Here is a 16,413-nt window from a genome sequence, read left to right as displayed (position 1 = left end):
TTAGCGATTAATGTTATGATGTGCTTTAGGACCTGACCAGGCCGATCATGTGATGTGTGGTAGGTGCCCGAACTGATGACCAACAGTGATGTGGCGCAACGCGATTGGAGCATGAGCGCTTACATGACTGTAGGCGGGGCTTCCTATGGGCGGATGGCAATGACGAGTATATGTTTATGTACCTGACATCGCTCCATACTTCAATTTTCCTCTCTAGGAAAAGATTGATCATCTCCTTGACAACTACATTATGCCCTAGGTATGTCGTCATCTTGTTTTACATTATCGTTGCCTTGGGTGTTTGTTAGTGGAACTGCACCGGAAGTGACAAATGGTTGTGTCAGGCGACTGATGTCACTTCCTGTTTGTGTCACAGGATATTCCTTTCCACCGCATGTGTAGGGTGTCTGATTAGATAAAGATGACCTTTCACTAGTTTAAAAACTAAAAACTAACTATATCAGTGGGCAGAGCGGCGCCCAGGGGTCCCCCTGCACTTACTAGTATGTCTGGGCGCCGCTCCGTTCGCCCGGTATAGGCTCCGGTGTCTGCAGCTCCCTCTGCTGTACGGGGCAGAGTTTTGTATTAGGGTTGTCCCTTGCTGCAGCGCTGGCCAATCGTAGCGCACAGCTCATAGCCTGGGAGTCCCCTGGGCGCCGCTCTGCCCACTGATATAGTTAGTTTTTAAACTAGTGAAAGGTCCTCTTTAAAGGGGAATATAAGACTTAGGCCTCATGCACACGGCCGTTGTTTGGATCCGCATCTGGCGGCTCGGATGCGGACCCATTCACTTCAATGGGGCCCCAAAAGATGCGGACAGCACTCTGTGTGCTGTCCGCATCCGTTGCTCCGTTCCACAGCCCCACTAAAAAAAATATAACATGTCCTATTCTTGTCTGCACTTTGCGGACAAGAATAGGCATTTATATTGACGGCCACCCGTTTCGTTAATTGCGGAAGGCACAGAGGCGGCTTCGTTTTTTAAGGATCCGCGGTTTGCGGACCGCAAAAACCAGCACGGTCGTGTGCATGTAGCCTTAGAAGCACTATCTATCTATCTATATATATATATATAATGTTTTTTATTATGTTTTGTATGTAACAATAAAGATTTGGTATGTTTTACATTTGAACACGGCTGTGTTGTACATTTATAGGTGTTTATTCATTTCTATCTTTAGCTCACAGCCATTATTGCCTTTGGGCGTAAATTATGATTGGTGTTGTGTGTTCACATCTGCACTGGAAGCTCCATCCCAGATTGTGGCAAGTCTGACAAGAAAAATTGCACGTAGAGATATTTTACATTTCAAAATGAAGGATCCAATTAAAGGGGTATTCCACTTGTTTTTTTAATTATTAGATCAGTAGAGGTCCTGAGGCTGGGACCACCAACAGTCACAAGAACAGAGACCCCCTACCCATTGAACGGGGTGGCAGGTCAGGCATGCGAACTGCTGCTGCATTCATCACAATGGGAGTTCTGGGTAGGGGGATATCCCATAGAGATGAATGAAGCAGCAGTGTCCATGCCCAACCTGCCACTCAATTAATTTCAGGTGTCCCCAAGGGTTACCGAGACTCCGTTCTTTTGACTGGTGGGTTCTCTGGAGTAGGACCCCCACTGATCTAGTAGTCATCCCCTATCCTGTGGATAGGGGATAACTTGTCAAAAGCGGAATACTCCTTTAAGTCAATGTATTCTGTCAAGCACCATCAGTGTCCATCATGGGATGAATCTGGTTAAAACCATAGCAGAGAACAGAGAATTAAAAAGAAAACTAATCCAGGCCATTTATTTCTCCTTATACATAATGCATACATTTAATAAAGCTACTCACTCTGTTTGAAAGCGTGGTAGACGTTCAGCAGCGTCAGATGATCGCCATCTATGTGGGCAAACCTCATCTTGGATTCATCTGCAGCTTTCTTGACTTCCGTGGGTCGAATAAAACACTGTGGGACTAAACAAGGTTGGTATGGGCCCAACACAAATGCCCATATCGATGAGTCACGCATTCACTGACAGAGGAACAAGGCCTAGCTAGGTCAGTTCACAGAGCATAGGGCAGGGCAGGATGGTCATCGTGGGCTGTATACTACCTCTCTTTGGTACATCAACACCTAACCCCATCTGTAAGACAAGAGGGTTTCAAAACTACAAAGAATCGGATTATACTGTCTAGAGCTTATTGATGTGTACAGCACCATGACAGCCAGTAAGTGAGCAAACATACGTATGAGGGTCAGAAGGACTAAACAGAGCAACAGAGAAAGGCTGCCTTCTCCACCACAACCTATGGAAATTGGTATAAAGAAAAAGAAAAAGAAAAAAACTGCTGGGACTTGGTTGTGTATGTCCATTCAGAATGCAGTCTTCCTTCCACTAATGGCCAATTCCTTGCAATTCGATAGAGAAACAGATCTCTGCGGAGGTGGCAGCAGTAGTGACACTTCCTATCACCTCTCTAATCTTATGGGATGTTCCCCTTTAAATTATCCGATCTTATAAACTGACAGATGGGACTAGTTCTTCAATCAGTCCCAACAGGAAGCTACAAAGCAGATGCTTGCCCTTTAGGAGGTTGTCCAGTTTAGAAATCCTATTTTCATATAGCCTGTTTGGGAATTCTGCTTTAATTGGGGGATGAGAGGGTCCTCTGCTCAGTATCCTCCTCTTTCAGACAGAGGGGAGGGTGTCACTCTGGAGGTCCTGTGCTACTGAAGGTGTCAGAGAAAGCCCTTTGATAAGAATAGGCACTATGCAATGCTTAAAAGTGGTAACAAAGTTATTCCCTATCCACTGGGAAGGGAATAACTAATTGATTGGGGGTGGGGGGGGGGGGCACCCCCACGATCACTACACCATTGTGATGGAGCAGCAAGCCAAACATGCGCAGTGCTCAGCTATCTCTGGCACTCCCATAGAGAATGAATGGAGCGGCACGGTGCATGCCGGACCTGCCGCTCCATCAGGATGAGGGGTACAGGATATGAAAAGTTATGGCTACACCCACTAAGCTACCACCATCTCCACAGAAAACGCTGAGAGAAAGAAAGACTCTGCCCTGCCCATCTGCTCTGAGTCTGAATCATCTGATTGATCTATAAAAAAATGTGATAATAAATGAGCATATACACGAACAAAATACTGATGCATGGAAGAACAAGAATATTCTTAAAGGGGTATCGTGGTCACAACAAGCTATCCCACTATACACTGGATAGGCTATAACTGTTAGATGGGTGTGGGTCCAACTGCTAAAACCCCCACCAATGACAAGAATGGGGGTCCACTGTGCTCTGTTTGAAAGTAGTGATGTCATGATATGTGCACCACCACAAGTTTATTGGACTGCCAGAGATGGCCAAGCCCCACACTCCACCGGCAGGTCCATAGAGATTAATGAAATGGTAGTGAGCATGCTTAAAGGGGTTGTCTCACTTCAGTAAGTGGCATTTATCATGTAGAGCAGGCATCCTCAAACTGCGGCCCTCCAGCTGTTGTAAAAGTACAACTCCCACAATGCCCTGCTGTAGGCTGATACCTGCAGGCTGTTAGGGCATGCTGGGAGTTGTAGTTTTGCAACAGCTGGAGGGCCGCAGTTTGAGGATGCCTGATGTAGAGAAAGTTAATACAAGGCCGTTACTAATGTATTGTGATTATCCATATTGCCTCCTTTGCCGGCTGGATTAATTTTTCCATCACATTATACTCTGCTCGTTTCCATGGTTACCATCAGCGGTGGTCGTGCAACCCATCAGTGGTGGTCGTGCTGGCACACCAAAGGAAAAATTGTCAGCCTCTCTGGTGGCCGGGACCATGAGAGCACATTTAGGCTACTGTTTTTTTCCTATAGTGTGCAAGCACGACCACCACTGACGGATTGCAGGGTGGTCTGTAACCACGGAAATGAGCTGTGTATAACGTGATAGAAATTCTGGATTTTTTCCATGAGCCCATGACAGTACCTTTAAGAGAGCCCGCCTCCATCCAGGACAGGAAACAGGAACCCCTGTGGAGGGCTTTAAAGGAGGGGCATTGTCCCTATAGCACCAGTTAATTGCGAGAACTCGTCCTCATCTTTACTACTGTAAAGCTCTATAAGAATTATTATTATTTTTATTATTTTTTTTTCACTTTAAAAAAAATAAAAAACGATTACCCATGACCGCACCCTTCAGAGACGACAACTAGAATAGAACTAGCTTGGGGGGGAAGACTACTGCAAAACCTTTTTTTTTTCCAAAGGACAAGCGCTCATTAGAGTCTAAATCCAGTCTATAGTGCCAAAAAAAAAAAGGTACACATGGACTTCGATGGCCGCCCTAGAAATCGGCTCTAATGTTGCATCAGCTCTTTCTGCCCAGGAGGTAGAGACAGATCTAGCTGAGTGAGCCCCGAAGGTGGAGACTCACCGGCTGCAGAATAGGCATCTGGCTAATGTTCTGGAAGAAACTATCACCCTTACTGCTTCCTCCAAACTGCACAAACAGCCTGACAAAAAGGGAGGAAGGACAATGTCTTGAGATCTATGAAAAGGTGAAACCACCTTGGGAAGGAAGGAATGATCTGGTCTAATGAGCACTCTATCCTCCAGAATATTAGCATAGGGAGGGGATGCCGAGAAATTTCCACTGTTAAGGCCAATAGATCTTTTGATTTGGTCCCTCCCTGTCTGTTCAGGCAGGATACTACGGTAGCATTGTCCGAAAAGATTTTTACCCCTTTTTCTAGAAGTTTGGGCAGAAAGCCCTTCAGGGCTAGGACAACAGTTCTCAACTCTGGTGCTATAGGGGGCAATGTCCCTCCTTTAAAGCTCTCCACAGGGGTTCCTGTTTCCTGTCCTGGATGGAGGCTGGCTCTCTCAAGGGTGCCGTCATGGGCGTAAGGGAAAAATGAATCCAGCCAGCAAAGGAAGCAATATGGGTAATAACAATACATTAGTACAGGGCTCGACAAATCCCAGGTGCCAAGTCGCCATGGCGACCAGGAATTTAGTCCTGGCGCTTGGGTATTTGTCAGCCCGTTTTCAAAGGTGCCCGGGCGATGGGTGCGGAGCTGCCGTTCTGTCCGGAGGCAGCACCGTGTGAAACATCTCCGTCACAGCACACAATAGCAGAGACGCTGGCAGCAGGGAGGGGAGGGGCTCAGGAGGAGTGTAATCTGATCCTAGAGTGGAAGCTGCTTCTGCCAGCCCCTCCCCTCCCCGCCCACCAACCAATCAGAGCTGAGGCAAGGCAAGCACTAGCAGCTCTGAGTCACTGACACAAGTACAGGAGGGAGTCTAAGTAAGAAAGAATCGAATGAGTCTCAGGTTAAAAGAATCTAAAGATCCGAATTAGTTAGTGACTCATTCGATTCTTTGAGTTAAAAGGTCAGTCAGACTCTAGAACAGGTTACACTTAGGGCTCTTTCACACCTGCGTTATTGTCTTCCGGCATAGAGTTCCGTCGTCGGGGCTCTATGCCGGAAGAATCCTGATCAGGATTATCCTAATGCATTCTGAATGGAGAGTAATCCGTTCAGGATGCATCAGGATGTCTTCAGTTCCGGTACGGAACGTTTGTTGGCCGGAGAAAATACCGCAGCATGCTGCGCTTTTTGCTCCGGCCAAAAATCCGGAACACTTGCCGCAAGGCCGGATCCGGAATTAATGCCCATTGGAAGGCATTGATCCGGATCCGGCCTTAAGCTAAACGTCGTTTCGGCGCATTGCCGGAGCCGACATTTAGCTTTTTCAGAGTGGTTACCATGGCTGCCGGGACGCTAAAGTCCTGACAGCCATGGTAAGTGTAGCGGGGAGCGGGGGAGCAGTGTACTTACCGTCCGTGCGGCTCCCCGGGCGCTCCAGAGTGACGTCAGGGCGCCCCAAGCGCATGGATCACGTGATCACATGGATCACGTCATCCATGCGCATGGGGCGCTCTGACGTCATTCTGGAGCGCCCCGGGAGCCGCACGGACTGTAAGTATACCGCTCCCCCGCTCCCCGCTCCTACTATGGCAACCAGGACTTTAATAGCGTCCTGGGTGCCATAGTAACACTGAAAGCATTTGGAAGACGGTTCCGTCTTCAAATGCTTTCAGTACACTTGCGTTTTTCCGGATCCGGAGTGTAATTCCGGCAAGTGGAGTACACGCCGGATCCGGACAACGCAAGTGTGAAAGAGGCCTAAGGCTGTCGGCTGCTTTTGTTGCAGCAGTGATAAGATTAAGGGACAGGAGCAGAGAGATAAGAGAAGTGACAGATGACAGTTTAGATTACAGGTTGAATTAACCCTTTAGGATCAAATTGCCTTCTCAAGGAGATATATATGTTAAAGGCATCCCTTCTTCTGTCTCATTCAGTAGCTATAGAACTAAAGCTACTTTCACACTTGCGGCAGGATGGATCTGGCAGGCTGTTCACCCTGTCGGATCCGTCCTTCTGCCGGACCGCAGCTCTGTCCCCATTGACTATAATGGGGGTGGAGCTCCGGCGCAGCACGGCAGTGCATGGTGAAAGGCCGCCGGACTAAAAGTACTGCATTGGAAAGCTATAGTAAAGGGCGAGCACACTTCATTTGGACTAACACTAAAATTTAATTAAATCACACTTAATTTCACACGTGTATAACGGATAAAGTTATAAAATACAATAAAATACAAAGCATAAAATACACTTCACTTTGTATTTTATAACTTTTTATCTATCCGTTATACACGTGTGAAATTAAGTGTGATTTAATTAAATTTTAGTGTTAGTCCAAATGAAGTGTGCTCGCCCTTTACTATAGCTTTCCAATCCACATTTTCAGAGGGTGGGTGTCCCTCTTACCAGGGCTAGTAGCACCTGCTCCGCAATCACGTTTGAAGTGAGCCACCATCTTGAATTTTATATTAAAAGTACTGCATGTCCAACTTTTTAGTCCGGCGGCCTCTCACCGCAAACTGCCATGCTGCGCCGGAGCTCCACCCCCGTCCCCATTATAGTCAATAGGGTCCGGGGACGGAGCGGCGGTATATGTAACATGGTATACAGCATTATTGGGGGGGCTCTATGGAGAAGTAGGGGGGGGGCACCTACTAGGGGCTTTATGACGCGGCTCCGCCTGGCTCCTAACTTTTTTAGCTGGCTCCTAGATTCCAAGGAAATTTGTCAAGCCCTGTATTAGTAAGTGCCAGGCTTACATTAACTTTCTCTACATGATAAATGCCACTTACTGAAGTGAGACAACCCCTTTAACTTGTCACTCCAATCACAGGGCACTCCATCCAATCCTTGTGCTTGCCATCGGTTCTAACCAGAATACTCCTTTAATTCTTTAAGTCTTCATTTCTCAGATCAAGAAATTTTGCAGACAATGTGCCAAAGCTAGTTAGTACTCAACAGATCAGCAGAAACGGTTCTAAGTCTCTGTTCACATCTGCAGTGGAGGCCCAGTGTTAAGCCTCTGTCGCAGACTCGGTAGTTTGGACAGGGGCAGAGCACTGCATGCAATAAGTACATAACAGCGGAAACCATAGTAAGTCAATAGGGGTCTGTGAGTCACTGCCCGCGTCCACTGTGCAATGAATCCGGCACTGTGCTGTGTTTTCCATTCATAATACAAATCACAGATGTGAACAAAGCCAAAGATGAAGCGTCACAATTGCCCACAGTAATCAGTCAGAACGCCTCATTTTCAAGCTTGATGCTGAAAACTGAAAGTTGGGTTCAGACTGGTTTCTATGTGCGACACAGACATCTTTTTTTGGAAACTATTTTCATGTGTGAGGTTCTAATGGTTCTTCAAAATACAGTAAGTCTTGGATATTTCCTTGAATTTAGTTACCAGCTGCTCCGCAAGCTATTCACATTCCATTAGAACAGTGTTTCCCAACCAGTGTGCCTCCGGCTGTCGCAAAACTACAACTCCCAGCATGCCCAGACAGCCTTTGGCTGTGCGGGCATGCTGGGAGGTGTAGTTTTGCAAAAGCTGGAGGCAACACTGGTTGGGAAACACTGCATTAGAATAGGCATTAAAGTCTACAAAAACCTGTGAAAAGCCTAAACCGTAAGATTAAAAATGTGTAAAAGCTTCCGTACCACTAAGAATATATAAAATAATCTTGCAAGGAGGAGTGTGACATAAACTGGCCATAAACCTAACACCTAAAGACCATCTCCTTTAACTGACCCACAATCATGTACATGGAGATCTAGCAAGCGCTCATGTTAAATGGTCTGTCCAGTTTCAGGAGGAAACCGGAGAGCCCCCTTAGATCTACCTGAAATAAAAACGGGTAAGTCACAGATCCTGGGGCACCGCTCTGATCCTAGTTAACCCAGCAGCAGCAGTTACGTCAACAACATTCATCTAGCCTCATCAGGTGCACCGCTGAGACCAGTGATTGGCTGAAGTGGTCATATGTTGTTGACATATCACCACTGTAGCTGGGAAAATCAGAGGGTGGGCACAGGATCTGTGAGCCAAGTACGTACCCTGGTCTCCATTTCAGGTGGAACCAGGGGGTTTGCCCGGTTTCCTCCTTAATCCGGAAAGCCCCTTTAACTGCAACAGAGACCGCGCTCACCGCCAAGATCAACCCACACCAAATGTTATCAACTGATGGCAGATGTTGAGGGAATGACACTATAGGTGTATTGGTGTATGGCCAGGTTTATTCTATAAGTCAATGCTTCATGAGGCATGCGTGCTGCATGCAAAGGCAAGACGAAGTAGGTTGTCATTAAGCGCCTGAACCATTTCCACCCCCATGCACAGACAACATCTCTCTATAACGAGACAGCAGCACAATACACGACAGTCTCTGTCCAAAGTGGATAAAGCCCCAAGAGCAGAGACACGGGACAGTAAGCATGTGTTAGCCTCTGGTCCATACAACCCCATATACTGAAGTCTGACATTATGTCACTTGGATACACAGTAAGAATGCATTCACACAATCGTATGTATTTGCAGTACGCAAAAGGTGGATCGGCACAATATGGATGACGTCTGTGTTGCATTTTTGGGGAACAGACATAAGGATGTGAAAAACACAGATGATTCATGTGCTTTCCGCACCTGTATGTCCGGCCCACAGAACATAGAACATGTCCTATACTCGGCTGCAAAATGCCGTTCACGGACCCATTGACGTCAATGGGTCCGCATAAAAAGCAAAGGCAACACAGATGTCAAATGGACATCATCCGGCTTTTGCGGACTGCAAAATACATATGGTCGTGTGAATGCCCCCCTAAGTCATTCTTGCCTTGCATGTGCCCTGCTATTACCTGACAACATAGCCGTTATGGATAGGATCTCATTAGAACAATTGAAGTCACAACTGGCAATGACCATCTTGGCAAGCTGGGGGTCGAGGGGAAACTCTGCCATCATGGATCCCAGTTCAGTCAGATCACCATCATCATTTAAGGCAGCAAGGTAATTTAGCAACTCCAAAGCTCGCATCAGTGTTTCAGGGGCTATGGACAGAAGAAAAACAAAGTAAATAAATGTTGTGCAAAAAAATAAAAAAAATAAAAATCACATTAAAGGGGTTCTCCGGGTATTCAGTCTAATTAGTGACTGGTGCTAACCTCTGGAAGGAAGTGCTTTTACATAGGACTTACCCTCCCTTGTTTCCCCGATGCGGTCGTCTGCACTGCATTGTTGCGCGCTCTTCTGCCCTGCTCCCGACCGGATGTGGCCACTTCTTTTCCCGTTTAGCTGCTCAGCAGCCACATCCAGTTGGAAGATGGGCGGAGGAGCCTGCAGCAGGCGACAGCGGCATCGGGGAAATGCAGGAGGATAAGTCTTATATGTAAAAGTTTCCCTCCACAGGTTAGCACCAGTCACTAATTAACCCCTTTAAACTACGCATCTTTGACCATTCAGACATATCATTACAAAGTAGAAGGCAGTGTCAGGGGTCTGCTCCACATACGGTGCCACAGAGAAGATGTATCAGACCTATTCAAGGCCAAGAATGTTCAAAGGAAGAAGAGGTAAGCATAGCACTATATTTAGTTATGATGCTATGTAACCCTTAGGGCTCTTTTACACGAGCGAATACAGTGGGTGGAATCTGCTGCGTGAAAGACAGCCAAGCCCTGTTCCATACAGCAGAGACCCGGAGCATTAACATGATTAATAATGCTCCGTGCCTCTGTGATCTTTTTACTACAAAATCACAGTGACAACTTTATCTCACTGTGATTTTGTAGTAAAAAGATCACAGAGCGGCACGGAGCATTATCAATCATGTTAATGCTCTGGGTCTCTGCTGTCCGAAACAGGGCTTGGCTCTCTTTCACGCAGCAGATTCCACGCACGGCATTCGCTCGTGTGAAAGAGCCCTTAGAGTTCTGGAATGTATTGCACAACACTGACATAATGCGGTCAGTGTTATCCAATACATTCCAGAAGTCTAAGGGTTACATAGCATCATAAATCAATATAATGCAATACAACCCGGTCAGCGCTGGGAGTTCAGGACGGGAGCCGCAGCATACTCACGTGGAACTCACTCGTCTGAAAGGGGCCTATAGGGATGGCTCACACACAGAGCCTGCTCCATACATGGCAAAGGCTGGCTTTGTAATACACCCGACACTGAGCCTCAGTGACTGGCATCAGCGATGATGCAGATTCCGGTCAATTAACCCCTCAGAAACAGTGTAGAATTGTGACTAATGTATCTGAGGCAGCTTACCCCGATCACTCTCTATGGTAACCTCAAAGAACTCATTGCTCACATCCTAGAACTTCAGAGGCGTGTGCATGGCCTATAGGACTCCTCACGCCGCTTAAGGTGCTTTCCATAAGGAGACGTAGGACTCTAGCCCAGTTAAGCCAGCACTCTCTGCACTGATGAGGACCAATCACTCCGAAACAGCTGTCTGCAGATGAGGTGGTGGCTTAGGTAATATCCAAATCATGTCTCAAGGCCTTTCAAATGGTCCAGAAGTGAGACTTACAGGATACCTACCTTACATCTGGTGGCATTAGAGGCAGAGCTTGCTAAGAGTTCACTTGCATACCGGCTCCCCAGAATTCCAGAGGAGCGTGCACGGCCCATAAGACTCCTCACGTCGTTTAAGGCTCTCTCCCTAAGCAGATTTTGCATTCCCTAAAGCGTGGACCATTCTTTAACCCATTCGCTACCAGCGCCGTTTCATGCAGCAGAGACCTGCGGGTAATTACCGCGACCAGCAGTAATGCCGATTGCGGTAATTAAAGACTTTAGATGCCGTGATCAAGTGAGATCACGGCATCTAAATGCGCAAAAACCTGGAAGCTCGCGCTTCTTGGCTTCCTACCGATGCCTCGCGCAGCCAATGTGGGCATCGGTAGTTGCGCTGAACACTGCAAGCCTCGCTGACGAGGCTTTAAGTGTTCATGCTGCAATTCTTATTTTGGCCACCCGATGGCAGGCCAGGATAAGAAATGAGCAACTTTTAGTTTAAATGTCATTTAAAAAATCCCTGATAGAACAAATTTAAAAATTATTTATTGGCTCATATGAGCTTCAAAATCACATTTTTTTTTATAAATAAAAAAAAATATATGAAAGTTTAAATAAACCCCCTTACCGTATAATTAAAAAATAAATACCTAAATAACAGTAAACAAACATGGGTATAATCGCGACAGAAAACGTCCATACTATTAAAATAGCCCAAAAAATTATTTCCAATAGGGCGAATGGCGTAATGGAAAAGGGGGTCAAAATGGTCAATTTGCCATTTTTTCATTGCTTCTCTTACCCAAAAAAATGTGATCAAAAAGTCACCCACACTCCAAAATTGTATCAGTTAAAACTACAGATTGCTCTGCAAAAAACTAGCCCCTAAACAGCTCAGTAGACATAAGTATAAAAAAGTTTTGGGGGACAGAATATGGTGATGTAAAACTTCATTAAAGTTTAAATTTATTTTTACGCCATTTATGGGGTATCGTTGTAATCGTACGGACCCAGAGAATGAAGGCCATGGGTCAGTTTTGCCGTAAATGAAACGCCGTGGAAACAAACCCGTAAAACGATGGATGAATTGCGTGTTTTTTCCAATTCCACCCCATTTTAGAATTTTACCGCTTTCCATTACATTTTATGCCATAATTAATGGTGGCATTAGAAAGTACAACCTGTCCTGCAAAAAATAAGCCCTCGTACAGCTATGTGACCGGAAATATAAAAAAGTTATGGCTCAAGGAAAATAGGGAAGAAAAATAAAAACACAAAAACCTCCGGAGGCCTAAGGGTTAAACACCACATGGGGCACATGTTTCCATGTTCATGAATTAAAGCCATTGCAGCTTTCATCCCTTGGATGAGCACACTGGCTACACCCATACATGTAAGCTGCAATGCTTGGAAGAAGGGGGTTAATAAGTAGTGCGTTCGTAGACGATTGCTATAAGGGCGATATTTGGATTTGAACAGATGTTTGCAGCTCTGCTCTAAGCAGTCAACTGTTTGTCAGTATTACACTTCCCAGCTGAAACGTTCATAGACGCCTTCGTTTTACATGGCTAACGGCAAACGACTTAATTAGGCTCGACTTAAAGGAACATTGAGAACTGAATGTTCCTCCACTGCTTGGTGAAATAACTAATCATTTTCACCGAACATAAGATGTAAGAATGAACACCAGGAGAAACCATTACAAGTGCTTTACCAATTACACAGTATAATTTGTCCACGCCCGGCATCATACCTGGTGGATCCATGAAGTCAAAGTGTACCAAGTCATCAATACCAAGCTTTTTCAGCTGCAGCACCACTGAGCCCAAGTTGGATCTCAAAATCTCCGGGTATGTGTTGTCCTAAAAGGGAGAAATAAAACAATCATGCAAAAACATTATAATGAAACCTGTAGAAGACGTGTCATCTCATCACTGTCATTTAAAGGGCATCTGTCAGCAGATTTGACCTGTTACATGTGCACTTGGCAGCTGAAGACATCTGTGTTGGTCCCATGTTCATATGTGTCCGCATTACTGAGAAAAATGATGTTTTTATATATGCAAATGAGCCTCTAGGAGCAACGGGGGCGTCGTCATTACACCTAGAGGCTCTGCTCTCCCTGTTACTGCTGCGCCCTCTGAACTTTGACAGGGCCAGGCTGTGTGAACCACATCATGCCTGGTCCAGACTTCTTCTAAAATCAAAATGGTGGGGAGCAGCAGTTGCAGAGAGAGCAGAGCCTCTAGGTGTAACAGCAACGCCCCCGTTGCTCCTAGAGGCTCATTTGCATATATTAAAATCACTTTTCTCAGCAATGCGGGCACATATGAACATGGGACCAACACAGATGTCTTCAGCTGCCAAGTGCACATGTAACAGGTCAAATCTGCTGACAGATGCCCTTTAATGGACCGGTCCTGATTAGTGCTTCTGTGGCTGGAATAACTCAAATCCTATATTAAAAGGAATTTCCCCATAATCATCATTTTCCCCCCAAAAAACAGTGCCCTCAGCTTGTAAACAGACTACGCTATGGTAAAGACCCCCGGACGAAGGGAAGCTGAAACGCGCATTGGGGTAGCGCCATGCTGGGTGATATAGCACACAGTCTTTTGTTGGTGAGTCGCTGCTCTTTTTCACCTATACGGCACTTAAATTAGGATATTTTACATCTAGTCATTACTGAGGTTTGCTCCGACTTCATTTATGTTGCACTTGCAATGCAAACCCCGTTCTAGCTTTTTTTGCCGTGAAGGTTTTATTTTGACCGCTGACTCATCCGTCATTTAGGTTGCATTTTTTATTTTTTTTTGATCATTGGCTGGTCACCGTACCGTATACAATCTATTCCATTGATCACTACCTTTTACATTTGACACGTGTTCCTATCCCAGGGTGGCGCTCTTTTTCTGCTTCCATTCACTTAACGGCACATTATTTTTTTTAATCATGTTACAATAAAATTATATTTTTACTTTTGGTACTATGAGCTCTGTTTTCTTGTTTTTTCGCTTGTTTTACTGGGGAGCTAGTACCGAGTTACAACTACGGCTGTCCTTTTGGTTGCATTGGGTGGACACAGTTTTCCATTTTTTTTATCAATTGGACACCTTTGGTCTTTGTTTTTTCTAAAATAAACTAACTTTGAGATTCTCTTCTAAGTATTTTTAACCTTTTTCTGCCGTCCCTCTGCTCATACCATGTGACTGCAGGTTCTAACTCTGGAACTACAGCTCACAGGAGCACCACTCCCAGCACCTCTGCTTCCTGTGCACTGCTGACACGGACGCTCCTCTCAAAGGTCCTCGGCAATTTAGTGACCATGAGAGCGGTGCACAGGAGACAAACTATGGTACAAACAATTAATTTTTCTTATGCCGTCAATAAAATAACATTGATGACTGCCCCACCAGCCGCTAGACATGGCTGCCCAGCCCAACTGCTTCTCATAATAGTTAGGTCCCCACAGCTGGCGGTGCTCTGACAATGCAATTAAAGTGCAGCTCACGGAGCATGCTCACCCTGTGCAGCGAGGACAGGGAAACCTAGCACTTACCACAATACTGTGCATGCTCAACCGCCAGGAATAACTACAAGGACACGTCCAGTAGCCATAAGGAATCAACAACTCTCAATTGCTTACTTTGGGGTGTTAGGTATGGGCAAATTATTTCATGTAGAAAACTCAGCGTCTTTTCAGACTTACGCTTTCATATAAAAGCAGCTACTGAGCCATCAGCGAAAAGTTTGGAATACCCTTTAAAGGGGTTTTCCAGGATTCCTCAAGATGGGTCATCAGTATCTTAGTGCTTGGTATCGCGCTCAGCTGCAGTGAATGAGACTGAGCTGCAATACCAAGCAGAGCCCGCTTCACAATGTACAGCGCTGTGTGTGGTAAGCATGGAGAAAGCCGCGGTGCTCACAGGAGTGTAATAACCTTTTCCCCACAGTTTATAAGATCCAGGGTTATGAAATATTGGATGCCATGTATTCCAGGTCCCTCTCAATGAGTGGATGTGATGCTTATAAATTGCAGCATTGGGACACACGGTAGTAAACGGAGCACTGATTTCTATCACAGTGCCACTTGCTGGATACATGAAGTCATTGTCTCGTACCACCCACTAAGCAAGAAAAGCCAGGGAACGAGCAGCAGAACCACGCAATGAACACCGACACATGGGGAAATTAAATTACTATGGAGATGGAAAGAGGGTTAGAAATGTGATTGGGGCACAAAAGAAATGAAAAAGGGAGACGAGAATAGGCCATTAAGGATAATATCTTCACCCACTCCAGTTTTAAATTTGCTTCTATGTTACTTGCAGATTTCAACCCCTGTAAAAAATGTAAAAGGAAAATAAAAAACACAACCTACCTGCATTTCTGTTTTATACGCCTTCTCTGTGTAAAGTCTGAAGCATTTGCCGGGCCTGGTACGACCAGCACGACCTGCTCTTTGCTGTGCGGAAGCCTTGCTGATAGCAGTAACCAGAAGAGACTCTACCCGAATTCGAGGGTTGTACACCTATTCATGCACATAAGAGCCACATTAACACATTGGATAACAATATGAAAGTGAAAGTCACAGCAACTACAATTTCCTACATCAGGTGATAAAAAGGTCAATGTACCTTTTGCTTAGCAAATCCAGGATCGATCACAAATACAACACCATCAATGGTTAATGAGGTCTCAGCGATGTTAGTGGATACCACAACCTAAAAAGTGACAAGAGGAAACTTAGAAAATCATGGAAAACAGATCGCCGATGTTACTTCCATACATATTGAGTTACCACATTGTGCAGGTTTTTTTTTAAATCTTTTTCACAGATTTTTTTTTTTTTTTTTTAAGTATTTTGCCCACATTTATTAACTTTACACCTGTATTTGTTGCAAATGGAGATACGACCTGTCACTGCCCAATCAAATGACGAGTGGATGTGGTCTGGAAGAAGATGTAGTTCCAGTGCGATTTATTAACATCAACCCCACCAGACAATATGCCTGGTTTAATATGGTTCATCATGTTGACCTCAACACTCCTACTTTTACGGGAGCTGTCTTACAAAGACAAGACATTCACAACATATTAACCCTATTTGGGCTCCCTCACTTACAAGAAAGAGGAGAGCGCGTCTAGGGCTACTTTCACACTAGCAGCAGCCTTCTCCGGCAGGTGAACAGCCTGCCGGATCTGTGCTGCCGCAACGTCGTAGTTTTATTCCAGCCGCCTCTCTGCATGTTTGCCGTGCTGCTGCCAGACCTCTGGCCTGCCCCCATTATAGTCAATGGGGCTGGAGCGGCCCTCCGGCGGCACAAGTGAACTCGCTGGAACAGCCTGCCGCTAATATGAAAGTAGCCTAACAAAAAGTGACTATCACCCTGTGAAAGAGACATCAAACTGTTGTACTGTGCTTGGCTGTCTCTGTCAGTCCCATGAACCTGGACTGGTGTGGCAGTTTACAGG

General features: G+C 45.6%; 1 protein-coding gene across 1 annotated transcript in view; it reads right to left on the bottom strand.

The window, feature by feature from the left end:
* Window positions 1-16,413, bottom strand: part of DHX15 (DEAH-box helicase 15) — a 65,371-nt gene that overhangs the window by 9,677 nt on the left and 39,281 nt on the right. Inside the window, exons 7-11 of the mRNA XM_040419026.1 lie at window positions 15,576-15,662; window positions 15,320-15,469; window positions 12,692-12,800; window positions 9,266-9,457; window positions 1,842-1,964 (exon numbers count right to left, since the gene is read on the bottom strand). Coding sequence (XP_040274960.1) covers window positions 1,842-1,964; window positions 9,266-9,457; window positions 12,692-12,800; window positions 15,320-15,469; window positions 15,576-15,662 — 661 coding nt within the window. The remainder of the gene's footprint in view (window positions 1-1,841; window positions 1,965-9,265; window positions 9,458-12,691; window positions 12,801-15,319; window positions 15,470-15,575; window positions 15,663-16,413) is intronic.

The sequence above is a fragment of the Bufo bufo genome, chromosome 2 (genome assembly GCF_905171765.1).
Source record: "Bufo bufo chromosome 2, aBufBuf1.1, whole genome shotgun sequence".
NCBI lineage: Eukaryota > Metazoa > Chordata > Amphibia > Anura > Bufonidae > Bufo > Bufo bufo.
This window is presented reverse-complemented; position numbering and strand designations above follow the sequence as displayed.